At 44.2% G+C, this 26289-nt stretch overlaps 2 protein-coding genes across 2 annotated transcripts in view; both read left to right on the top strand.

Moving 5' to 3' along the window:
- The window catches only part of LOC137535864 (uncharacterized), a 60531-nt gene extending 35659 nt beyond the window's left edge, over positions 1-24872 (top strand). Inside the window, exons 2-7 of the mRNA XM_068257744.1 lie at positions 436-555; positions 668-802; positions 887-1010; positions 1134-1231; positions 1336-1567; positions 24853-24872. Of these exons, the coding sequence (XP_068113845.1) occupies positions 460-555; positions 668-802; positions 887-1010; positions 1134-1231; positions 1336-1567; positions 24853-24872 (705 nt within the window). The 5' untranslated portion in view covers positions 436-459. The remainder of the gene's footprint in view (positions 1-435; positions 556-667; positions 803-886; positions 1011-1133; positions 1232-1335; positions 1568-24852) is intronic.
- Positions 1-26289, top strand: part of LOC137535445 (zinc finger protein 585A-like) — a 184376-nt gene that overhangs the window by 70639 nt on the left and 87448 nt on the right. Inside the window, exon 4 of the mRNA XM_068257273.1 lies at positions 25320-25770. Coding sequence (XP_068113374.1) covers positions 25320-25770 — 451 coding nt within the window. The remainder of the gene's footprint in view (positions 1-25319; positions 25771-26289) is intronic.

Here is a 26289-nt window from a genome sequence, read left to right as displayed (position 1 = left end):
AGTATTGATCCTTCCCCCACCTCCATGGAGAGCAGTAACAGGAAGGATTACATTGGTTTATAGTTAGCTGTCACAGTGTGCTCCTTTCCTCTGCTCCCATTAGCCTCAGTCTCTGCCTCTCCTCATATCCTCATCCATCTACCACTACCAGCACTGCTGTAACATCACAGGAATGGTAACAGTGGGAGGGGGATGTGAGGAGAGAAGGCCAGCTGGAGAGGAGGCAGAGGGAGGACAGGACTGCAGCATGCTGTGAGTATAGTGCACAGGTAGCTATAAACCAGCTTATTATGCTTTCCTGCAATACTCTGCATGGCCCCACCACCCACAAGTGACAGCAATGGGGAGTGCTGGGGGAGGGGGATCCTGTATTGATAGTTTCACCACTGACAACTGTGCAACCTTGAGTCGCATCCCCTTATTATCCATCCAAAGGCAGCAGCTTCCTGTAGGGATCACATGACCACATCACTGAGGATGGACGAGGACCAGAGTCACATGACCGAGAGGATATTCAACCTCACACTGGAGATCATCTATCTGCTGACTGGTGAGGTGAGGAGCATTCTGGGAGATCACATGACATCACTCTTATCACAGGTGACCAGAGTGGTGAGTGGGATTCTGAATGGAATTCATGTGACATTATTTTGGTTTCTCTATTCAGAGTTATTCTGCTTTGAAGTCTGGTGATCTTGTGACCATCACGGTGCCACCACCTCACTCCCTGATATCTGAGGGACACAACAAGCATAAGATTCTGGAAATCACCAGGAAGATGATAGAGCTGCTGACAGGAGAGGTGGGCAGTGCTGGGGATTATGGGATATTATCCAGTAACCGCAAGGGGGTTTCTGGGTAGTGACTGTATTATTGTGTGTGTCAGGTTCCTATAAGGTGTCAGGATGTCACCGTCTATTTCTCCATGCAGGAGTGGCAGTATATAGAAGGACACAAGGACCTCTACAAGGACGCCATGATGGAGAATCAGCCGCCCCTCACATCACCGGGTAAGAGGAGACTTTAATTTCTTACAAAAGAGAGAGCAGTACGGAGGGTCCACCTAGATCTCCCCCATCATCTGATAAACACATAGAGACAATGTATTCAGTCAGTGTGTATGTTTCCTACAGATGTATCCAGTAATAGAAACCCACCAGAGAGATGTACAGGTCCTCTTTATTCCTGGGATTGTCCGCAAGATGATCGCACCACCTCCCACCATTATCAGGTAGGTCAGATAAGGGTCATCAGTGACTCGAAACTGTATGACATTGTTTGCTTCTGTGAATGCTGTAATTTTTCTTCACATTTTCTCTCTTTTTGTGCACTTAGGGTGGAAAACTGATGCATGGAAGTGCTGTGGTTAAAGAGGAACAAGTGACGTATGTGAGGCGTGATCAGCAGTCTATGGAGGAGGGTGTCATGATGAGGACAAGTAAAGAGGAAGAAGAGACATATGTGAGGAGTGATCAGTGGTCCTCAGAAGAGGGTGACGTGATGAGGACAATTAAAGAGGAAGAAGAAGAGACGTATGTGAGGAGTGATCAGCAGTCTATGGAGGAGGGTGACATGATGAGGACAAGTAAAGAGGAAGAAGAGACATATGTGAGGAGTGATCAGCAGTCTATGGAGGAGGTTGACTTGATGAGGACAATTAAAGAAGAAAAGGAGACGTATGTGAGGAGTGATCAGCAGTCTATGGAGGAGAGTGACATGATGAGGACAAGTAAAGAGGAAGAAGAAGAAGAGATGTATGTGAGGAGTGATCAGCAGTCTATGGAGGAGAGTGACATGATGAGGACAAGTAAAGAGGAAGAAGAAGAGATGTATGTGAGGAGTGATCAGCAGTCTATGGAGAAGGGTGACATGATGAGGACAAGTAAAGAGGAAGAAGAAGAGACATATGTGAGGAGTGATCAGCAGCCTATAGCGGAGGGGGACGTGATGAGAGCATCTAAGGAGGAAGACATTATTACAAGGATGAGCACAGGTGAGTGATAAACATTAGATATTCAAAATACTTATTGAGCTGTCTAAGAAATATGTCTCAGCTGTACTGTATACAGTATAGATCACATGATGCCAGTAATTGGGGGAGGGACTGTAAGAATGTGAGTGATTTGTGGAGGAGGGGAGACTGAAGTGAAAAGTAGCTTAAATATCCCTCTAGTAAGCAACTATGCCAAGTGCAAAATGACAGATCTGGCAAGGGTGATCATTACCACAGCACAAAGTGGGGCAACTGGTGTCATTTGGGACCACTCTGCCTGATCACAGTGCAGCTCTGGAAGTCCCGGGTAAGTATAACTGATTCTGATTTTTATTCTCAGGTACACTTTCAGTGCAATTGGCAAAAATGTGTGTAGTCACCCAAAGTTCAAGGATACTCTTGTGAGGCACACACAGTGCTGCCCGTTATTATTCATACCCCTGGCAAATTTTCACTTAAAGTTACTTTTATTCAACCAGCAAGTAATTTTTGATGGGAAATGACATAGGTGCCTCCCAAAAGATAATAAACGGATGTACAAGAGGCATTATTATTATTATTTTTTTCAAATTTAAAATTTTATTAAGATAGTCAAATGCAGAGGAAATACAATAACAAGAAGCCATTCACATTTCTGTCTAGTGTGGACGTGAGCAGAGGAACAGGTGTAAGAGTCAACGTCCTATTAGGCTTAATTACATATTATAGAAAGTAGAAAGGGCAATGGATGAAAATCTGATCAACTGCATTAACATAAGGCATAGTAGAAACATAAAATAAGAAAGATAAGAACAGAAAAAAATAATGAAAAATAAAAATAGTGTCCATCTCAGCAGATTGCGTTAGATTTGGGTCAATGGTTATAGTCCTATGGTTGGCTTAGGCGAAGAACGTGCCACGTAGATCCAAGTATCCCTATGCCAGGAGGGAACAGACTCCACATAGAACTTTTTCCGGCAACGATTAATGGGAGGAAGTCCAGTCCGACCACATGCTCCAAACCCCTAGGAAGTGGTCAGGTTTATTGGTCACACAGGAGGTGATGTGTTCTAGTGAATAGATTTCTTTTATCTTCAGTACTAGGTTGTTTTTAGGTGGTGGTGGGGAGTTCTTCCACGATTTAGCTAGTAAAAATAAGGCAAACATGAGCTATGAAAGCGTTAGCATTTTTTGATAGTCGAGGAATGCGTTTGTGGAATGGGGCTACCCATAGGTCAGCCTGGATCTCTTTCCCTAGGACCTCAGAAATGAGGTGAAAACACATGATCCAGTATGAGGAGACAGTAGGACATTCCCACCAGCTAAGTAATTGATCAGCACTTTGGCCACAACCTCTGTAGCACAAATCTGAACAAGAGGCATTATTGCAGGAAAAAAACATTTAACAGCTTTTATTTATATTTGAGCAAAAAGTGCCCAGTCCAAAATTATTCATACCCTTCACAAACTGTCACAGTCTGTGGGAAAATCCAAAGTTCTATACCATTCCAAGCAGTCCAAACTGTTCTAAAGCCTCCTAATTACCCTGATTAATTGGGAACAGCTGTTTTTAATCAACTCAACAGGTGAAGAACAGCAGCTCTCTGCAGTTGGTTTGTGGACAGTCATGGCTAGGACAAAGAAGCTCAGTGAGGACCTGTGCACATTGTAGCTGCTCACAAGTTAGGAAAGGGCTACAAGGCCATTTCTAAATGTTTTAATTTCCAGTAGCTACAGTGCAAAGTATTTATAAATACAAGGGGCTTGATTCACAAAGCGGTGCTAACCTACTTAGCACGTCTAAAGTCTTTAGACGCGCCAACCAGGGTGCTAAGTAGGTTAGCACCGGATTTCTCAATCAGATCATGCGCTAACTTTGCGCGCGCAAAGTTTTGCGCGCGCTAAGTCCCATAGGCTTTAATGGGCACTTCGCACGGAGCGCCCTGCGCTCTGTGCAGTACGCGCGTAAAACTTTACGCGCATAAAGTTTTGCGCGCGTAAAGTTTTATGCGCGAAAAGCTTGTTTAGACGTGCTAAGTGGGTTTTCACAGGCGTGCTAACAATTAGCACCGCTTTGTGAATCAAGCCCATGATGTTCCACACTGTGGAAAATCTCAGAGGACGTGGTTGGAAGCCAAAAGCGACACCTGTGCTGCCCAGGAGGATAGTGAGAGAGGTGAAAACATTTCCAAGGATCACCACCAAGGCCATCCTGGTGAATCTGGGCTCTGCTGGTGGCATTTTCTCAAGGCAGACAATCCAACGGACACTGCACACTACTGGGTTCCACAGATGCAGACCAAGGAGGACGCCACTTCTCCAGATAAGGCACACAAGAGCTTGCTTGGCCTTCGCAAATGCTCATCAGGATAAAGAAGACAAATTCTGGACTCCTGTGTTATGATAAGATGAAGCAAAAATTTAATTTTTTGTCACAATGATGTTTCATTCAATTGGCGTAAAAAAAAGGAGAAGCCTTCAACCCAAAGAACACCATCCCCTATGTCAAACATTGTGGTGGGAACCTGATGCTTTGGGAGTGTTTTCAGGCAATGGAGCAGGGAACCTTATCACAGTAAAAGGCACCGTGAAAAAAGAGTGATACATGAGGATTCTTAACGACAACATCAGGCAGTCTGCAGAGAAACTTGGCCTTGGCACCAGTGGACATTTCAGCATGACAATGACCCAAAACACACAGCAAAAGTCAGGAAGAAATGGTTAGCAGACCACAACATTAACATTTTGGAGTGACCCCGCCAGAGTCCTGACTTGAATCCAATTGAGAATCTGTGGAAGGAGCTAAAGATCAGGGTGAGGGCAAGAAGACCCTCCAACCTGAAAGATTTGGAGCTCATTGATAAAGATATGAATGGGCAAAAATACCTGTGGAGACATGCAAAAAGCTGTTCTGCATTTATAAAAAGTTTGATCGCTGTAATAGCCAATAAAGGCTTTTCTATTGATTATTGAGAAGAGTATGAATAATTTTGCACTGGACACTTGTTGCTCAAATGTAAATAAAATCTGATTTTTTTTTTCCACAATAATGCCTCTTTTACAGTGTCTTCTACTTATGTCATTTCCTGTCAGAAAATTACTTGCTGGTTGAATAAAGGAACTTTTAAGTCAAAATTTGCCAGGTGTATACCATTAATTTTCCCCCGAAGGTGCCTAACCCTAAGACCCCCTGGTGGTGACTAAGCTTAAACCCCCATGGTGGTGTCTAAAACCCCCTGGCGGTTCCTAATCCTAAAACCCTCCTGGTGGTCCTAAAACATCCTTCCTGACTCCTAACCCTGAATCCCACTTTCTCTGCTGCAAATAACGTTACTACAAAAAGCAATACATTTCTAATACAATAAAAAGTTCAAAGCAATAATTTACGACATTCTAATTCTCAGAATTTGAAAATGATATGTATGGAAACACTAAGAGCTTGATTCACAAAGTGGTGCTAACCTGCTTAGCACGCCTAAAGACTTTTGGGCATGATAACCATTGCACTAAGTAGGCTAGCACCGTTTTGAGGAATAAACTTGCGTGCAAAGTCCAGCGCGCAAAGTCTTGCGCGGTTGCGCACGAGTTTATTTTATCACACCTAAACTGAGTTTAGGCGTGATAAGGGGCTTTTCACCAGCGTGCTAACTGTTAGCACCGCTTTATTGAATCAAGCCCTAATTCTGAAATATAAAAAGTGATACATTTTTAATATAATAAAGTTCAAAGCAATAATTAATGATATTATAATGCTCTAAACGTATTTCAAAACAATATTTATCACAGTAATTCTTAAAATGAAATTTCTGTTGGACGGCCCCGACATCAGAAAGCGATACATTTCAAATGTGTCAAAGGTCAAAACGATAATTTACGACATTATATTAAGAACAGAAATTGCAAAAACAATATTTATCGAAACCGTAATTAAGAAATACAAAAAGTGATTTCTGACATAAACTTCAAACTGATAATTAATGATATTGTAATGCTGCAAACAAATATCAAAACAATATTTATCAGAACACTAATCCTTAAAGACAATCTGTACTCTAAAATTCTTACAATAAAAAGCATACCATTCTATTCATTATGTTATCCTGGGCCCCTCTGTGCTGTTTCTGCCACTCCCTGCTGCAATCCTGGCTTGTAATTGCCAGTTTTAGGCAGTGTTTACAAACAAAAGACATGTCTGCTAACCAGCATGTGATAGGCTGAGAGAAGCTCAGTCTGTGACCCATACAGAGCCTGGAGGGGGTGTGGAGAGGGTATGTATATCTTCTACCTATCACAGCAGAGCAGCACATTCCTGCCTGAGCCTACAAAGCTGACAAAGGAAAGAAGATTGGATTGTATAACAGAGATATTACAGTGACTGTGCAACTAGGAAAGGCTGCAGTAAGGTAGACCACATTAGAACAGGTATAGGAACTTATAGGATAGAAGAAATAAGGCTGAACATTTTGTTACAGAGTCTATTTAAAACAAAAAAAAAATCAGTTGGATTGGTCTGTCGCCTGCTGTTTATCGTGTGCTCTAATTTCTGCTTTTGGCAGCAGCGGTCTTACATATATGCTATGGAGATTTAATACCAATAATATTCTTGTAACTGGCTAAAAAGAACCAAAAAGCTTCTCTACAGAATTAGCGAAGCAAAGCACAGTCAGTCCTTCCTAATACAGAAGATATTCCTAAGTGTTCAGCTTCATGTGAGCAGGAAGTTACCCACATAGTGCATCATGGGTGACTATGCAAACCATCTGTCCCTCTGACATCACTGGGAACTTTGTAACTCCTCCCCCTGTTGTATTACTAGTGGTCAGTCATGACAACATTACCCATAATAGGGGACCCTGGTTCCATTTCACACCACTTTCCCCAAGAAAAAAATCATTGCTTCCATTGTCTCATCAAGCTCTACAATTTACTGCTTTTCATGTATGGCCAATGCTTTATGTGTATGGAGGGACAATGAGATGCAAATACCTCTGACTTGTATGCAAATGTAGTGCATCACGTTTCTCAGGAAATAGATATGATTGGCCAGTCTTGAAGATGCATATAATTCGCATTCAAGCCAAAGTTATTGTCATGTGATTGTCTGCCTGTAATGACCACAAATTTATAAAATTTGGTTGAGAAAAGACATCTGTCCATCAAGTCAAAGCCATGAGTCGCCACTTAAAGGACAACTGAAGTGAGAGGTGTATGGAGGCTGCCATATTTATTTCAGTTCAAGCAATACCAGTTGCCTGGCAGCCCTGCTTGTCTATTTGGCTGTAGTAGTGACTATCACACCTGAAACAAGCATGCAGATAATCTTGTTAGAACTGACGCTCATGTCAAAAACACCTGATCTGCTGCATGCTTGTTCAGGGTCTGTGGCTAAAAGTATTAGAGACAGAGGATCATAAATAGGGCAGCCTCCATATCCCTCTCACTCGAGTTGTCCTTTAATTGCAACTGGATGTACAGTGGCTTGCAAAAGTATTCGGCCCCCTTGATGTTTTCCACATTTTGTCACATTACTGCCACAAACATGAATCAATGTTATTGGAATTCCGTGTGAAAGACCAATACAAAGTGGTGTACATGTGAGAAGTGGAACGAAAATCATACATGATTCCACGTTTTTTTTTACAAATCAATAACTGCAAAGTGGGGTGTGCGTAATTATTCAGCCCCCTTTGGTCTGAGTGCAGTCAATTGCCCATAGACATTGCCTGACGAGTGCTAATGACTAAATAGAGTGCACCTGTGTGTAATCTAATGTCAGTACAAATACAGCTGCTCTGTGATGGACTCAGAGGTTGTCTAAGAGAATATTGGGAGCAACAACACCATGAAGTCCAAAGAACACACCAGACAGGTCAGGGATAAAGTTATTGAGAAATTTAAAGCAGGTTAACAGAAAGCATAAGAAGTCCCATTTGCAGTTTGCCACAAGCCACGTGGGGGACACAGCAAACATATGGAAGAAGGTGCTCTGGTCGGATGAGACCAAAATTGAACTTTTTTGTGGCGGAAAATAAACACTGCACATCACTCACAACACACTATCACCACTGTCGAATATGGTGGTGGCAGCATCATGCTCTGGGTTGCTTCTCTTCAGCAGGGACAGGGAAGCTGGTCAAAGTTGATGGGAAGATGGATGGAGCCACATACAGGGCAATCTTGGAAGAAAACCTCTTGGAGTGTGCAAAAGACTTGAGACTGGGGCGGAGGTTCACCTTCCAGCAGGACAACGACCCTAAACATAAAGCCAGGACAACAATGGAATGGTTTAAAACAAAACATATCCATGTGTTAGAATGGCCCAGTCAAAGTCCAGTTCTAAATCCAATCAAGAATCTGTGGCAAGATCTGAAAACTGATGTTCACAAACGCTGTCCATCTAATCTGACTGAGCTGGAGCTGTTTTGCAAAGAAGAATGGGGAAGGATTTCAGTCTCTAGATGTGCAAAGCTGGTAGAGACATACACCAAAAGACTGGCAGCTGTAATTGCAGCAAAAGGTGGTTCTACAAAGTATTGACTCGGGGGGCTGAATAATTACGCACACCCCACTTTGCAGTTATTGATTTGTAAAAATTGTTTGGAATGATGTATGATTTTCGTTCCACTTCTCACATGTACACCACTTTGTATTGGTCTTTCACGTGGAATTCCAATAAAATTGATTGTTTGTGGCAGTAATGTGACAAAATGTGGAAAACTTCAAGGGGGCCGAATACTTTTGCAAGCCACTCTATCAAATATATATATATATATATATATATATATATATATATATATATATATATATATTATACACACACACACGTCTAGTGTAGTTGTGGAGAGTGTACCACCAGTTTGTTACTAAATGAGGCACATGTGGTAATATTTTAACCGTGATGAGTTGTAGAATATATTTTGGTGCGTCTTAAAGCTTGGACCCATGTCACATAAAAAATAGGTATGGGCAAACTCAATCCAACATAAAAATTCAATTTCAAAAGGATGATCAAACTTGGGAAAGTCTTAGCAAAACAACAAGAGACCTGTGGTTTTACCTGTGATAAGTAGTAGAATAGAGTTTTTAGAGAGTTTTAGGGTTGATGCCCATGTCTTGTGTATTCTTTTTAGTCACAAACTGAATCAAAAGCAATTAAATTTTCTCATAATCTGTACTAAAATAAAAGACTTGTAAAATGAAAACAAGTACAGTGTGGTCCAGTGTTAGTCGAGGAGCAGAAATGCAGACATCAAACCAACAAATGTTGATTCCATTGATAACTTTAATGACTAACTGTACATGGTTTATTGCAAACTTTCCAAACATTGTTTCTTCATCAGGCATTATACAGAACTGGATCAGAACCATAAAATAGATGATCCAGTTCTGAATAATGCCTGAAGAAGAAACGTAACGTTTGGAAAGCTTGCAATAAACCATTTACAGTTAGTCATTAAAGGGGAACTTCAGCCTAAACAAACATACTGTCATCAAGTTACATTAGTTATGTTAATTAGAATAGATAGGTAATATAATCTCTTGCCCAGCCTGTTTTAAAAGAACAGGCAAATGTTTGTGATGGGGGCTGCCATCTTTGTCATGGGGGCAGCCATCTTTTTAGTTGAAAGGAGGTGACAGGGAGCAGGAGAGACAGTTCCAACTGTCCTGTGTCCTGATCACCCCTCCCAGCTGCACACACTAGGCTTCAAATGTCAAATTCAAAATGTAAAAAAAAAACAAATTGCACCAAAACAGCAGAACGAGAACAACAACATCAGAAATCCCATCATGCTTTGCACAGCATCAGGGGAAAAAAGCCCGGGCAGTTTTTTTCTGTGCAGCTAAAAATGTGGCTTGTATAAGAGAAACAAGGTTCTGATGCTGTGAAACAGTTAAAGAAACACCAGGCCTTTTCAGTGCTGCTGAGTCAATTTTTAGTCTGGAGGTTCACTTTAATACACTCAGACCAGTTGCTGTTGAAATTTGATTTTTATGGTGACGATACCACTTTAAAGAGACAATGAAGCATAAAAAAACCCAATTTTTACTTAAAGCGGATCCGAGATGAAAAACTAACTATAACAAGTAACTTGTCTATATATGTTATGTAAAGTTTAGATGGTTTAAACAGCAAATCTAGCTGCAAACAGCTTTAATAGAATATGGTTATTTCTTCCTGTGATGCAATGACAGCAGCCATGTTGTTTGTAAACATTACACAGAGGCAGGCTTATCTACACCATCAGCACTCAGACTTAAAAAAAAACTAATCCCCCTCCTCCTCCCTCCTGCCCAGACTGAGCTCCCATGAGCCCTTGCTACTGCCAAGGCTCTCTGAAAAATTGGGCGGGGCTTGTTTAGTTTATAGGGAATTAGAGTATTAAAACAAAAACAAAAAAAGTATTTGGCTTGAGGAATGCCCTATAAACAATAGGAAAGGAACACAATTATGCAATGAGTAAAAGTTCATCTCGGATCCACTTTAACAGTCTTGTTCAGCATTAATGCCCTGCCTGTCTCAATTAATACCCTTGAAATCCCTGGGGGAAGGTTTGGGGCTCCTTCCTGGAAGAGGCAGAGCTTTGGTCTGTAGCTCTGCCTCTACTCGCATCAATCTGCGTGGATCTCCGTCTCTCCCCACCCTCTCAGTCTTCTTTCACTGAGAGGGGCGGGGAGAGGAGGCGATCAGTGCAGATTGATTGGACTGGAGGCAGAGCTACAGACCAAAGCTCTGCCTCCCCCAAGCAGCAAAATCCACAACTTTTGAAAGATTTTAGGGGTTTTAATTGCGAGTTCAGCTGCGGGACGCGGCATTTCAGGTAGGGCCTTAATGCTAAAGAAAACTGTTAAGTAGAATCGGGGGGGGGGGGGGGGGGGTTAGACTTCAGAGTCTCTTTAAATGCATAGAAAATAACTTAATTACTAAATAAAATTTTCACACTCTACAGTGTTCTCCCCAGGGCATATTAGCAGGGCGCGCCGCCCGGGTAAAATCAGCGGCCGCCCAGGTGGCTTAATTGGCCAAGTGTCTGTCCAGAGACATTTTATTATTCGTGTGTGCATGCCTGTTAGGTCCCGGGTAGCTGAAGGCTCATTTTCTTTCCCTCCCTCCTACCCATTGGTGCCTCCCTCCAGCCAGTAAAAACAGAGAGGCAGCCGAGTGCTCCCCGCCCCTCACAACTCCGTCCAGCCAGTAGCAGCAGCCATCACACCGGGGAGGATCATCTTTGCTCTGCACACAGAATGCACGGGCAGTGTGCACGGCAGCGTGACGTTACACAGTGACAGCTCATTCACTGATACAAGTCACTCCAGCACGCCAGTACTGCAGAGGACCTCTAACTCTTTTAGGCTCACTGGTCACCAGGCAGCCAGGTAATTAACCTACAAAAACAAACATGGAGCAGAGTGTAAATCACTTCTCTGCATTTCAAAGAGAGTTCGCTAAAGGAATGTGGGAAGTTAATGGGGAGAAGTGTCTATCCAGGCAAAGCAAGTCAAGAATATAAAAAAGTGCCAACCTAAGCATTGTTCTCTAAAACTGACAGTCTCTGAGGGGAGGGCTTCTTCTAGCAGTCTTATCTGGTCCCTTTCTGTGGTTACACAGGCTGCTGCTGTTTCCTCCAAAAGATCTCCAACCACAGCTGGTTGCAGGCTACTGTGCATGCAAGGTCTCGTCTGTGCACCTCTCTCACTCATGCTCCTGTAGTCTGGAGCATTCTGCATTTATGTAGTTTAATTATGCTTGAACTGCACAAGCACAGAATCATCCTGGCCTCTGGAGCACGATTGAGAGAGGTGCAGACGTGTCCGCAGCCAGAGTCGGGGATATTTCGGAGAGGACAGCAACACACTGGAGTAGTACAGTTTCTAAATGAAAGTGGCAAAAAATAGAGGGACATGTGTGTCTACTTTTTGTTTATATATATATACATAAGAAATATATCAGCTATTATATGCTACGCTGGGCCGGGTGCAAAGCGGATGGAAAGCGCCTGCTGGATCCTGCTGCTAGGTGGCTGGGGCGGTGCGGCGTCCCATGTGGGAGAGGGAAGGCGCTCCCAACAGTTTCGCCGGCTTCCGGCTTCCTCAGGAGTAGATTGAAACTACAGCAAGGGACCTGATAGATTGCTGGAAGAAGCCCCAGCTAAGTAAACCTAACCCCCCTTCCCCAATGAGCACCGCGATAACATGTAAATCGCAGTGCTCATTTCCCACTAGAAAACATTTTTCCCACATGGCAATTGTCGCACGATCGCGCTAAGTTCCCGGTGGCTATATGCCACAGTCATGGGTAGTGGAAATTGTAGGTTGTGTGATCACATCGCGATTGCACATTCAAGTGGGAAAAGGCCCATACTTCCCCACCTGGCTGCTTTTTCATGCCACTCGGCTAAAAAAAATTTCTGAGGAGAACACTGCTCTAAAAGCCTAATTCATCCTGAAAAAACAAATCTAGATCATTTACTTACACTGACTGCTACACAGCACTATATCACACTACAGCCTCCCTAACACTGTTCCTGTATCAGCAGCAGCAGCTCCCCCCCCTACACTGACTGCTACACAGCACTATATCACACTACAGCCTATCTAACACTGTCCCTGTATCAGCAGCAGCTCCTCCCCCTACACTGGCTGCTACACAGCACTATATCACACTACATCCTCTCTAACACTGTCCCTGTATCAGCAGCAGCTCCTCCCCCTACACTGACTGCAACACAGCACTATATCACATTACAGCCTCTCTAACACTGTCCCTGTATCAGCAGCAGCTCCTCCCCTACACTGACTGCTACACAGCACTATAATACACTACAGCCTCTCTAACACTGTCCCTGTATCAGCAGCAGCAGCTCCTCCACTACACTGACTGCTACACAGCACTATATCACACTACTGCCTCTCTAACACTGTCCCTGTATCAGCAGCAGCAGCTCCTCCCCTACACTGACTGCTACACAGCACTATATCACACTACAGCCTCTCTAACACTGTCCCTGTATCAGCAGCAGCAGCTCCTCCCCTACACTGACTGCTACACAGCACTATATCACACTACAGCCTCTCTAAAACTGTCCCTGTATCAGCAGCAGCTCGTCCCCCTACACTGACTGCTACACAGCACTATATCACACTACAGCCTCTCTAACACTGTCCCTGTATCAGCAGCAGCAGCTCCTCCACTACACTGACTGCTACACAGCACTATATCACACTACAGCCTCTCTAACACTGTCCCTGTATCAGCAGCAGCAGCTCCTCCCCTACACTGTCTGCTACACAGCACTATATCACACTACAGCCTCTCTAACACTGTCCCTGTATCAGCAACAGCTCCTCCCCCTACACTGACTGCTACACAGCACTATATCACACTACAGCCTCTCTAACACTGTCCCTGTATCAGCAGCAGCAGCTCCTCCCCCTACACTGACTGCTACACAGCACTATGTCACACTACAGCCTCTCTAACACTGTCCCTGTATCAGCAGCAGCAGCTCCTCTCCCCTACACTGATTGCTACACAGCACTATATTACATTACAGACTCTCTAACACTGTCCCTGTATCAGCAGCAGCAGCTCCTCTCCCTACACTGACTGCTACACAGCACTATATCACACTACAGCCTCTCTAACACTGTCCCTGTATCTGCAGCAGCAGCTCCTCCCCCTACACTGACTGCTACACAGCACTATATTACATTACAGACTCTCTAACACTGTCCCTGTATCAGCAGCAGCAGCTCCTCTCCCTACACTGACTGCTACACAGCACTATATCACACTACAGCCTCTCTAACACTGTCCCTGTATCAGCAGCAGCAGCTCCTCCCCCTACACTGACTGCTACACAGCACTATATCACACTACAGCCTCTCTAACACTGTCCCTGTATCTGCAGCAGCAACTCCTCCCTCTACACTGACTGCTACACAGCACTATATCACACTACAGCCTCTCTAACACTGTACATGTATCAGCAGCAGCTCCTCCTCCTACACTGACTGCTACACAGCACTATATCACACTGCAGCCTCTCTAACACTGTCCCTGTGTCAGCAGCAGCAGCTCCTCTCCCTACACTGACTGCTACACAGCACTATATCACACTACAGACTCTCTAACACTGTCCCTGTATATGCAGCAGCAGCTCCTCCCCCTACACTGACTGCTACACAGCACTATATCACACTATAGCCTCTCTAACACTGTCCCTGTATATGCAGCAGCAGCTCCTCCCCCTACACTGACTGCTACACAGCACTATATCACACTACATCCTCTCTAACACTGTCCCTGTATCAGCAGCAGCAGCTCCTCCCCCTACACTGACTGCTACACAGCACTATATCCACTACAGCCTCTCTAACACTGTCCCTGTATCAGCAGCAGCAGCTCCTCCCCCTACACTGACTGCTACACAGCACTATATCCACTACAGCCTCTCTAACACTGTCCCTGTATCAGCAGCAGTTCTCCCCTACACTGACTGCTACACAGCACTATATCACACTACAGCCTCTCTAACACTGTCCTTGTAACAGCAGCAGCTCCTCCCCCTACACTGACTGCTACACAGCACTATGTCACACTACAGCCTCTCTAACACTGTCCCTGTATCAGCAGCAGCAGCTCCTCTCTCCTACACTGACTGCTACACAGCACTATATCATACTACAGCCTCTCTAACACTGTCCCTGTATCAGCAGCAGCTCCTCCCCCTACACTGACTGCTACACAGCACTATATCATACAACAGCCTCTCTAACACTGTCCCTGTATCAGCAGCAGCTCCTCCCCCTACACTGACTGCTACACAGCACTATATCACACTACAGCCTCTCCAACACTGTCCCTGTATCAGCAGCAGCTCCTCTCCCTACACTGACTGCTACACAGCACTATATCACACTACAGCCTCTCTAACACTTTCCCTGTATCAGCAGCAGCTCCTCTCCCTACACTGACTGCTACACAGCACTATATCCCACTACAGCCTCTCTAACACAGTCCCTGTATCAGCAGCAGCAGCTCCTCCCCCTACACTGACTGCTACACAGCACTATATCACACTACAGCCTCTCTAACACTGTCCCTGTATCAGCAGCAGCAACTCCTCTCCCTACACTGACTGCTACACAGCACCATATCACACTACAGCCTCTCTAACACATTCCCTGTATTAGCAGCAGCAGCAGCTCCTCCCCCTACACTGACTGCTACACAGCACTATATCACACTACAGCCTCTCTAACACTTTCCCTGTATCAGCAGCAGCAACTCCTCCCCCTACACTGACTGCTACACCGCACTATATCACACTACAGCCTCTCTAACACTGTCCTTGTATCAGCAGCAGCAGCTCCTCCCCCTACACTGACTGCTACACAGCACTATATCACACTACAGCCTCTCTAACACTGTCCTTGTAACAGCAGCAGCTCCTCCCCCTACACTGACTGCTACACAGCACTATGTCACACTACAGCCTCTCTAACACTGTCCCTGTATCAGCAGCAGCAGCTCCTCTCTCCTACACTGACTGCTACACAGCACTATATCATACTACAGCCTCTCTAACACTGTCCCTGTATCAGCAGCAGCTCCTTCCCTACACTGATACACAATACAATGTATGCATTTTTAAAAACGCTGGTTTTGTTGCATAATAATTAAAAAACGCACTTATTGAAAGTCAATGGGAATGCAATATATTGCGTTCTTTATGCTTTTTTTTTATTATTATTGTTCTGTGTTGTTTTTCCACTTCCTGGTGTCTTCCTAGTGATTTGCATTAAACGCAATGTGGAAACTCATATGAAATGCATATGAAACGCATACAAACTCATATGCATTATGTGTATGCGAACCGCAAACGTGTAAAAAGGCATGGAAAATGCTAGAAAAACGCGTATGTGGGAAAAAATGCGAATGCACTAAAAACGCACATGACAGAAAACGCGACCTTTCACACTCTGTGTGTGCACCCAGCCAGAGTCTTTCTGATGTCTGTATTGCATGCAGTTCTCAGCACCTGTGTATATGGGCTGAGGAGTGCATAAACCTGGTCTGTGCATTTGCAGGAGGTGGAGTCTTTCTGATGTCTCTGTTGCATGCAGTACTCAGCACCTGTGTATATGGGCTGAGGAGTGCATAAGCCTGGTCTGTGCATTTGCAGGAGGCGGAGTCTTTCTGATGTCTCTGTTGCATGCAGTTCTCAGCACCTGGGTATATGGGCTGAGGAGTGCATAAGCCTGGTCTTTGCATTTGCAGGAGGTGGAGTCTTTCTGATGTCTCTGTTGCATGCAGTTCTCAGCACCTGTGTATATGGGCTGAGGAGTGCATAAACCTGGTCTGTGCATTTGCAGGAGGTGGAGTCTTTCTGATGTCTCTGTTGCATGCAGTTCTCAGCACCTGTGTACATGGGCTGAGGAGTGCATAAGCCTGGTCTGTGCATTTGCAGGAGGCGGAGTCTTTCTGATGTCTCTGTTGCATGCAGTTCTCAGCACCTGGGTATATGGGCTGAGGAGTGCATAAGCCTGGTCTTTGCATTTGCAGGAGGTGGAGTCTTTCTGATGTCTCTGTTGCATGCAGTTCTCAGCACCTGTGTATATGGGCTGAGGAGTGCATAAACCTGGTCTGTGCATTTTCAGGAGGCGGAGTATTTCTGTTGTCTGTATTGCATGCAGTTCTCAGCACCTGTGTATATGGGCTGAGGAGTGCATAAACCTGGTCTGTGCATTTGCAGGAGGTGGAGTCTTTCTGATGTCTCTGTTGCATGCAGTTCTCAGCACCTGTGTATATGGGCTGAGGAGTGCATAAACCTGGTCTGTGTATTTGCAGGAGGCGGAGTCTTTCTGATGTCTGTATTGCATGCAGTTCTCAGCACCTGTGTCTATGGGCTGAGGAGTGCATAAGCCTGGTCTGTGCATTTGCAGGAGGTGGTGTCTTTCTGTTGTCTGTATTGCATGCAGTTCTCAGCACCTGTGTCTATGGGCTGAGGAGTGCATAAACCTGGTCTGTGTATTTGCAGGAGGCGGAGTCTTTCTGTTGTCTGTATTGCATGCAGTTCTCAGCACCAGTGTATATGGGCTGAGGAGTGCATAAGCCTGGTCTGTGCATTTGCAGGAGGCGGTGTCTTTCTGTTGTCTGTATTGCATGCAGTTCTCAGCACCTGTGTCTATGGGCTGAGGAGTGCATAAGCCTGGTCTGTGCATTTGCAGGAGGCGGAGTCTTTCTGATATCTCTATTGCTTGCAGTTCTCAGCACCTGTGTATTTAAGCTGAGGAGTGCACAACCCCCCCCCCTCCCCCCTGCACACCTGGGTGGAACCACAAACAGCCAATCAGATTTTACCTATTAATGTCAAAAGTAAAATTTTAGATGCCTGCCCCACCAGCTAAGCTACACTGCGCTAACCCTTCCATACTGCACCTCATCCTGCTGCTGTGCCCCTCCCCCCTCGCTCCGGTTCATGTAGACACACTCCTCCTCCTGCAGCTGCTGGCGTCATATCGGGACACTGCGGCCGCCTGCCGATATACAGCTCCAGGTCCTCTGTACTTCTGCATTAGCGGTTGTTACGGTAACTCCAGTGGAGCCCATGCGCTGTACGTCATACGTGACCCCTCTGCAGGTGCGCCGCTGGGGTTACCGTAACAACCACTAATGCAGTGTCCCGCGACAAGTGGCCATACTATACAGATGCTGCTGTAATATGTCACTGTCCTGCTTAGTGGTGATAATTCTGCATAATCCTGTATCCTCTGCAGAGATGGGAAACACTTCTCTCTATTCCATCTGCTGGATCATTAATAAATAGACTGAACCTTCTGCAGTTCTCTGTCAGGCTGATAACAGGTGATGGTCAGTGACATGCTAATAACTCTGAGATGGTGCAAATTGTATGCTAATGATATGCAACGTTTATGCAGCTGCTGCATCTGATCCATTTCCAAGCTGCATGAACTTTGCATCCACTGGGAATTATCAGCAGCTCACTGACCGTCCCTAATTATATATGTATGTAGATTCATGATACCATTGGCACTATGGCTCTAGAGGGAGGAGGGACAATATCTGGATCAGTGATGGTCGTGTCTAGGAGAACTCATGGAGAAGCATGTGATCAGTTTGGTCATGTGATAGAGATGTAATTCTCTGATGGTCAGGATCATGTGCTAAAGCAGGATGTGCAAATCTATCAGCTGATGACACAAATCACATGAGTTCTCCTAGACATGACATCACTAATCTGGATCACCCCCGCTTTTGCAGAGAGATGGCGTGCTCTGGCTGGAGATTCAGCAATACATTATTCGGAAAGAGGATGGTCGGCACTGCTGTACAACTTCCTTTATTTGGCAATATGCAGACAACTAGGCTGTGTCTTCAGCTACATTACAGTAAACTACTCCTATACCATCACCAATACACATCCTGCCTGGCTTGCTGCTGGGGGGGCGCTATAGGGGGGAAGCCTACATGCTGCTGCTGTGCTGTACACAATGTCGGCAGATCGGTTTTATCTTATAGTTATAGTAGGACGTCTCTGATTCCCGGCAGATTAAAGCGGACCTGAACTCAGAATGTCCTCCCTGCTCTACAAGATAAGCAACGGCATAATGACCATTAAACAGAATCATTTCTTTGTAACAACTGATACAAAATCTGCACTGTTTCTTCTTCCTGATAGTGGCTGGAAAGTGTAATGGTTAAGGGCTCTGCCTCTGACACAGGAGACCAGGGTTCGAATCTTCGCTCTGCCTGTTCAGTAAGCCAGCACCTATTCAGTAGGAGACCTTGGGCAAGACTCCCTAGCACTGCTACTGCCTATAGAGCATGTCCTAGTGGCCGCAGCTCTGGTGCTTTAAGTCCTCCAGGAGTAAAGCACAATATAAATATTCTGTGTCTTGTCTAGTCTTGTCTGATTCATGGAAGCAGACATATTGTTAACATCCTGTGCTTTCAAACAGGGCTGTGGAGTCGGTCCAAAAAATCCACTGACTCCGACTCCTCAGTTTAGGATTCCACCGACTCCTCGACTCCGACCCCTCTAATTTGCATATTACAATTTTGTTGATTAAAAGTATGTAACATGAAATTCGTCTCTTAACTGCCAACGCTTAGGAATTTTACAAGACAACTGAAGTGAGAAGGATATGTAGACTACTATATTTATTCCCTTTAGACTAAAACTAGTCCTTGGTAAGAGTACTTGTAAAAGGTACAAACCGGAACAAAGAACATCTATCAGGCCCTAGGCAATGTAAGTGTGGGTACATGTAAGAATGATGTGCAGGTACTCTGCAGGGGAATGAGGAGATTGTAAACAGACAACACTTCTGTGTTCAATGTGCACAGCATTCTCAGTGGATTCCCTGCAGCTCTGTGGGGAGTGCATATGTAGAGTATAGTACTACTGTGTAACAAAGTAAACCTGAGACAGATGAAATTTCATCAGCAAAGGGAGTGCATACATTTGCATAAATCAGCATCAATGCAGAATTATTTCCATCTCGTTGACCATCTCTATTAGTGACACAGCTACACATCAGGCTTTATTCTTACAGCATAGATGTTATTTAGTATATATAAGAGATTCCTGTGTACACATCATATATACAGTCACAATCAGATATGTATATCTGACCTTAAAAATACAGGGACTGCTTTATTGAAGCAGCACAAGTAACTAAGTTTGATTGGTTTATTTCATTTTTGTGGACTAAGCACAGCTATTACTGTATATATACATTATTTTTAATGACTATTATCTGAGAAATAGAACATTTTATCATATTTTCTATTTTAACCACTTTACCCCCAGCAGTACGAATTTCTCCGCCCCTTTTTTCCCTCCTAAAAAACCAGGGACGGAGAAATCCGTACCTTCCGCGCTACCGCCGCTGTCCGCGCTCCCGCCGCTCGTGCGCGCGCACCCGCCGCTCGTGCACGTCGCCGCCCGCTCGCCCGGAGATAAATGAACGGGAAAATCCATTCCCGTTCTTTGATCTAGCCCCCGCAATGATCTGCTGCTTCTTTCAGAAACAGCGAGATCATTGTGCGTCTCCCAGCCTCCTACTGCTTCCTGTAAGCGTCCTTCCGGACGCTTACAGGTCGCATGTAAACAAACACTGTGTGGCCATCTTGTGGCCAAATAGTAAACTACACCCTAAAAGCATTTTACACATACAAACATTACATTTACACAATAAATTAACTCATTACCTCCCACACTCCCCAATTTTTTTTTTTTTTTGTAATTAAAAAAAAAAAAAATACAATAAAAAAAACATAAATAGTTACCTTAGGGACTGAACTTTTTAAATATTTATGTCAAGAGGGTATAACACTGTTACTTTATAAACTGCGGGCTTGTAATTAGGGATGGATGCAAAACTGAAAAAAATGCACCTTTATTTCCAAATAAAATATTGTCGCCAAACATTGTGATAGGGACATAATTTAAATGGTTTTATAACCGGGACATATGGGTTAATACATTTCATGGGTTTTAATTACAGTAGCATGCTTTATTTAAAAACTATAATGGCCGAAAACTGAAAAATAATATTTTTTTCCCACATTTTTTCCTATTTTCCCATTAAAACACATTTAGAATAAAATAATTCTTAGCATAATGTCCCACCTAAAGAAAGCCTAATTGGTGGCGAAAAACACAAGATATAGTTCATTTCATTGTGATAAGTAATGATAAAGTTATAGACGAATGAATGGAAGGAGCGCTGAAAGGTGAAAATTGCTCTGGTGGTCAGGGGGTAAAACCCCTCAGTGGTGAAGTGGTTAATTACAGTTACAAATTCATTAGGAGTCGGAGTCGGTGCATTTTTTCCCGACTTCAGGCACCCAAAATTGCCTGACTCCACCTCCGACTCCACAGCCCTGCTTTCAGAGATCTAATAACAACTAGAGATTAGACACAAATGAGGGGGAATTAGACAGGCTAAACTCTCTCTCTCTCTCTCTCTCTCTCTCTCTCTCTCTCTCTCTCTCTCTCATATATATACAGGGTGTGTTTCTGTTTTTCTTCTGTCCTGTGCAAGAGTTCAGCTCCACTTTAATTGCAGCTCTGATCACGTGGTTTATGTCATTCCATGTTCTGCTTGTTGTGTGCAGTATGTGGGGGGCATGACTGGGCCTCTCAGGATAAGGACTGCTGAACATTTCAGGGGAGCTTCTCAGACTTCTGGGAATATAATGTATGGAAACACTTTGCTGAAGGCCATAGAGCTGATATGAGGTCTTTCTCATGGAAAGGTATAGAGGAAAGGATTCATCCGATATGCAGAGAAGATATTTATCATAAGCTGTTGGTATGTGAGGTGATGGGTGTGGATTTTCCAGCTGGATACACAGAGACCTGATGGACTCAATGCGCACTGTGATTTAAATCTGATGTATTGATGTTATAGGCCTCAATTCACTAAGCTTTATCGAACATGAATGGACACTTTATCGAACGTTTGATAATTTACCTCATGAGTAAAATCTAATTTTGAATTCACTGAAGTGTTATAGAGTTATTGAACGTTTTTATGAAGAAAACATTTGATAAATCTATAACGCCTTAGTTTATTCAAAATTAAAATTTACCCCTGAGGTAAATTATCAAACGTTCAAAAAAAGCTTAGTGGATTGAGAATTACTCCTCTCCCCTTTTCTCTGTGTGTGGCCAATTTTCTGTGGGAGGGGTTATAAAGGTGTATGTATTTCCTGCGGCAGGGATTATAAACGTGTATGTATTTTCTGTGGGAGGGGTTATAAAGGTGTATGTATTTCCTGTGGCAGAGATTATAAACATGTATGTATTTCCTGTGGGAGGGGTTATAAAGGTGTATGTATTTCCTGTTTGCACATGTCAGTGTCAGGCTAGGACTAAACACACATCGCTGTGTGAGACGCGTCAGCCATTTCCTGTGGGAGGGGCTATAAACGTGTATGCATTTCCTGTGGGAGGGGCTATAAACATGTATGTATTCCCTACAAAAAGAGAAACGACGAGAGCCCACTATAGTGTAGAATGTATTGGATTTGATGGATAGTGTAAGTAAGTAAATTGATACTCGCAAACCAGGGTTTCCCAATAGGCAACCACTGTAAATGCAGGTGGAGAGATTAAGACCTGTCCCCACTCAGGATTAAGAAGTCGCTCTCTGTAGATGGGAAAGAAGGGAGTATATCACCCCTCCACCAGGGGTGGACACTGGTATCGCAGGAATTAAACAGAGGTGCCAACAGGATAAAATAAGCAAAACAAACTTTAAAATTGCTGAGGAGGCAGTGGCTGACTTACCTCCCCGGCAGACATGAACCTGTCAGTTTTCAAAGGTTTAGATTTATTAATATACTCCCCCAGAGGCGCTAGGCTGAGACATAGACACTTGTTGCTGTATGCTCCATCCCCTATTGCCTGATGAAGCGTGGCTACACCTGCGAAATGCGTTGCAACTGTTTTCTGGAGGAAATTAATAAATCTAAACCTTTGAAAATTGATAGTCTCATGTCTGCTTTGAGGAGGTAAGTCCGCCACTGCCTCCTCAGCAATTTTAACGTTTTTAACATATTTTATCCTATTGGCGCCTCTGTTCATTTCCTGCGATGTATGTATTTCCTGTTTGTACACGTCAGTGTCAGGCTATGATTGAACACACCTCGCTGTGTGAGACGCGTCAGACATTTCTGTCTGTCCTGCTTCGGCCATTTAATAAACAGAGGAGTTCTATTGGAGCCATCGATGTGTTGTGGATTTGTTTCTACAGTTTGTGCGGATTACCGCGAGGAAAAGCTCCTTTCCCAGCACCATTGTGGTGAATGGCAGTAGGGGCGGTACTACATTGCTTTACACTTAGGCTGCTAGACTACCAGTTAACTAGCTAAGTAAACTAGCTCAATTAATCAACAATGTTTTATTTTAAGAGTGTAGATAAAAGACAAATCCATGTAGTCATTAAAGGGAAACTTAAAGTGGAACCCTGTATTGTTCTTCATCCCCATCATAGCTGATACCCCCTTTTCCCTTAGAGAAGTCTTTATTTTTTCTCGAATAGATCATCAGGGGGGTCTGTATGGCTGATATTGTGGTGAATCTCCTCCCACAGTGGGGTGTCATGACCAATTGCTGTCTGTGAACCTCATTGCATTGTGGGAAATAACAGCCTTTTCCAACTGCCAAGCTACCAGTGTCTCCCTCTACATAGAACTCTCAGTAACGAACATTCTGAACAGATCACCTGGCAGAACTAAAGATGTTACCACCAGTGATACATTGCAGAATGTAAATCACTGAGAGGAAATATTTTACAATGGGCAAACACTATCTATAAATAAACATTGTAAAAATTAAGCAATTGTATTCATTATTTTCCACTAAACAAAGAATTGAATGTGTGCTTTAAACACCAAGTGAACACCTGACATATCTGGCTAAGCAAATTTGGCCTAATTGGCTATTCAAAAGGCAATGCTCATGCAAATATGCATTCGCTTTCGCATGCCAATTTATGCAGGGTCAAAAACCAAAGCGGGGATTACTTCATGCTGCAATAGCACTGTCCAGGAGCGCCTGTTTTTAAATATTGGGAGGTGGGTACGGACGGCTCTCCCCGGCGCTGGCCACGCTTGGGTGGGGGGGGGCGGTGCCTGCGCCACCCAGCCTCCCCCTCCGGGGTGCCGCAGTGGTTCCCAGGCAGTGAGAGTGCCTGGGACCCCGCGGTCCCCCCGGTTGTATAGGGGCATTGGGAAGCCTCCCCGTGGCGCTCCTGGATAGTGCTATTGCAGCATGAACTAATTCCCGCAGGGCGATGGCTTTGCGGCATTGGTTTTTGACCCTGCATAAGTTGGCATGCGAAAGCGAATGCATATTTGCATGAGCATTGCCTCATGAATAGCCAATTAGGCCAAATTTGCTTAGCCAGTTTTGTCAGGTGTTCACTTGGTGTTTTATGCACACATTCAATTCTCTGTGTAAGTATTCATTATTTTCACTGAAGTTCCTCTTTAAGGGAGATGATGTGACATGATGAGATAGACATGTGTGTACAGTGCTAAGCACACAAATAACTATGCTGCGTTTCTTCCTTCTCTGAAATACAGGGGCATAGATATGATATAAATAGTGGCCTACTACCCCTTTGTGTGAATGCAAGACGTAGTATTGGCCCTGTGATGTGGCAGGTTGTGGGAGTGGCCATGTTGGATAGTGCAGTGTAAGTTGTCACTACAGTCTGCTATGTGCAGAGAAGCAGAGCACTATTTATAAAAGGGTAATTATGTCTTTGTTTGCATATTATGTACAAAAACATTTTTATTTTTTTTTTACATCTTTTGACAGCTTTTTATTTGTCTTTCTTTCTACACCCTTACCATATAACATACTGCTGACTATTCCAGCCAGATTCTCTGCTCTGCATTGCCTGACCTATATTCATCATGGGTTATTATGTTAGTGGCTTGTATAATTAGCTGCTGCAGCAGGACTTGTAATTCCATTAGGAATAGCGGCCGTGTTGTTTGGCCTCGCTCTCCCTGATCTCCCCACACTGTAATCTTGGATTGCAGGTTACTATTACAGTAAAGCACTTTCTCCAACTAGAGCAGATATAGCCCCGCCCCCTTGTCATAGCCTCTGAAGAAGCGCTTTTGTGTGAAACTGCCGTCAGGCTCCCAGCAGCCAGCACCCACCATTATCCACCCCCGCACCGGTACGTGTTTAGTCTCTTCTTATGGGCTGTGAGGTGATGATGTAACACACAGCCTACTTGTCTGCACATTGCCAAATAAAGGAAGTTGTACAGCAATGCCGACCATCCTCTTTCCTTTCATCCCTAATGATAATTGTTCCTCCCCTCAGAATTCTCTAACAGGAAGTGATGATGTTTTTCTATTTGCAGGGCGGAGTCCCGGCATCAGGAACCTCTCAGAGACCCGTCTCTCTGTATCCACAGACTGTACAACAGATGATGATGTCACTGGACAAGAATCTCCTGAAGATATTCGGGTTACACCAAATATGCCCCCAGACTCCTCTCACCTGTCTAACCCTGAGGAGCCTCATACCCAGCACAGCTCTCCCCCTGCTGGAGGGTCTTATTCCTGTTCCACACGTGGGAAATGTTTTGCACAGAAATCACATCTTGTCAAACATAAGAGATCTCACACTGGTGAGAAACCCCATATATGTGCTGAGTGTGGGAAATGTTTTGTTTGGAAATCAGCTCTTGTTAGACATGAGCGATCTCACACTGGCGAGAAGCCCTATTCATGTGCTGAATGTGGGAAATGTTTTGGGAGTAAATCAAATCTTGACAAACATGGAAGATCTCACATTGGTGAAAAGCCCTATTCATGTGCTCAGTGTGGGAAATGTTTTGCACGGAAAACATGGCTTGTCATACATGAGCGATTTCATACTGGTGAGAAGCCCTATTCATGTGCTGAGTGTGGGAAATGTTTTGGTCAAAAATCAAACCTTGGCGTACATGAGAAAACTCACACTGGTGAGAAGCCATATACCTGTGGTGAGTGTGGGAAATGTTTTGTTCAGAAATCACAACTTGTCAGTCATGAGAGATCTCACACTGGTGAGAAGCCTTTCTCATGTGCTGAGTGTGGGAAATGTTTTTCACAGAAATCAGACGTTGTCAGACATAAGAGATCACACACTGGTGAAAAGCCCTATTCATGTGCTGAGTGTGGGAAATGTTTTGCACAGAAATCACATCTTGTCAGCCACGAGAGATCTCACACTGGTGAGAAGCCCTATTTATGTGCTGAGTGTGGAAAAAGTTTTACTTGTAAATCAGAGCTTGTCAGACATGAGAGATCTCACACTGGTAAGTAGCCCTATTCATGTACTGAGTGTGGGAAATGTATTTGGCACAAGTCACTGCTTACCAGACTCTTGTGTTTAGTGTGGGAAATGTTTTGGCCATAAATGTTGTTTTCCCAGAACGTCATTGGACAGCACCCCTAGATGAGACTTGTCTCCCTCTCAACCGTGGACAGGAACTGCAAAAGAAAGATTTGCATAACAAATAGGCAGCCATATATAAGCTACTAGCTTACCCTCAGTACTTCAGTTCAGTTTCCTGTCCCGGACGGAATGCAGAGGAGAGGTCTCCAGTGTGCTATCCTTGACAGGTGTTCAGGGGCAACGTTTTTCAGGGCTCCAAGTAGGCTGATTCAGGTGACAGTGGGAGCCCTGCAGCGTGGAGGAGGCTTCTCCGTACAAGGCAGCGGAGATATAGCGCAGGCGCGCTTTGGAAACAAGGTACTTCCAGGTCAACCC

This window comes from Hyperolius riggenbachi, chromosome 10 (assembly GCF_040937935.1).
Source record: "Hyperolius riggenbachi isolate aHypRig1 chromosome 10, aHypRig1.pri, whole genome shotgun sequence".
NCBI classification, from domain to species: Eukaryota; Metazoa; Chordata; class Amphibia; order Anura; family Hyperoliidae; genus Hyperolius; species Hyperolius riggenbachi.
This window is presented reverse-complemented; position numbering and strand designations above follow the sequence as displayed.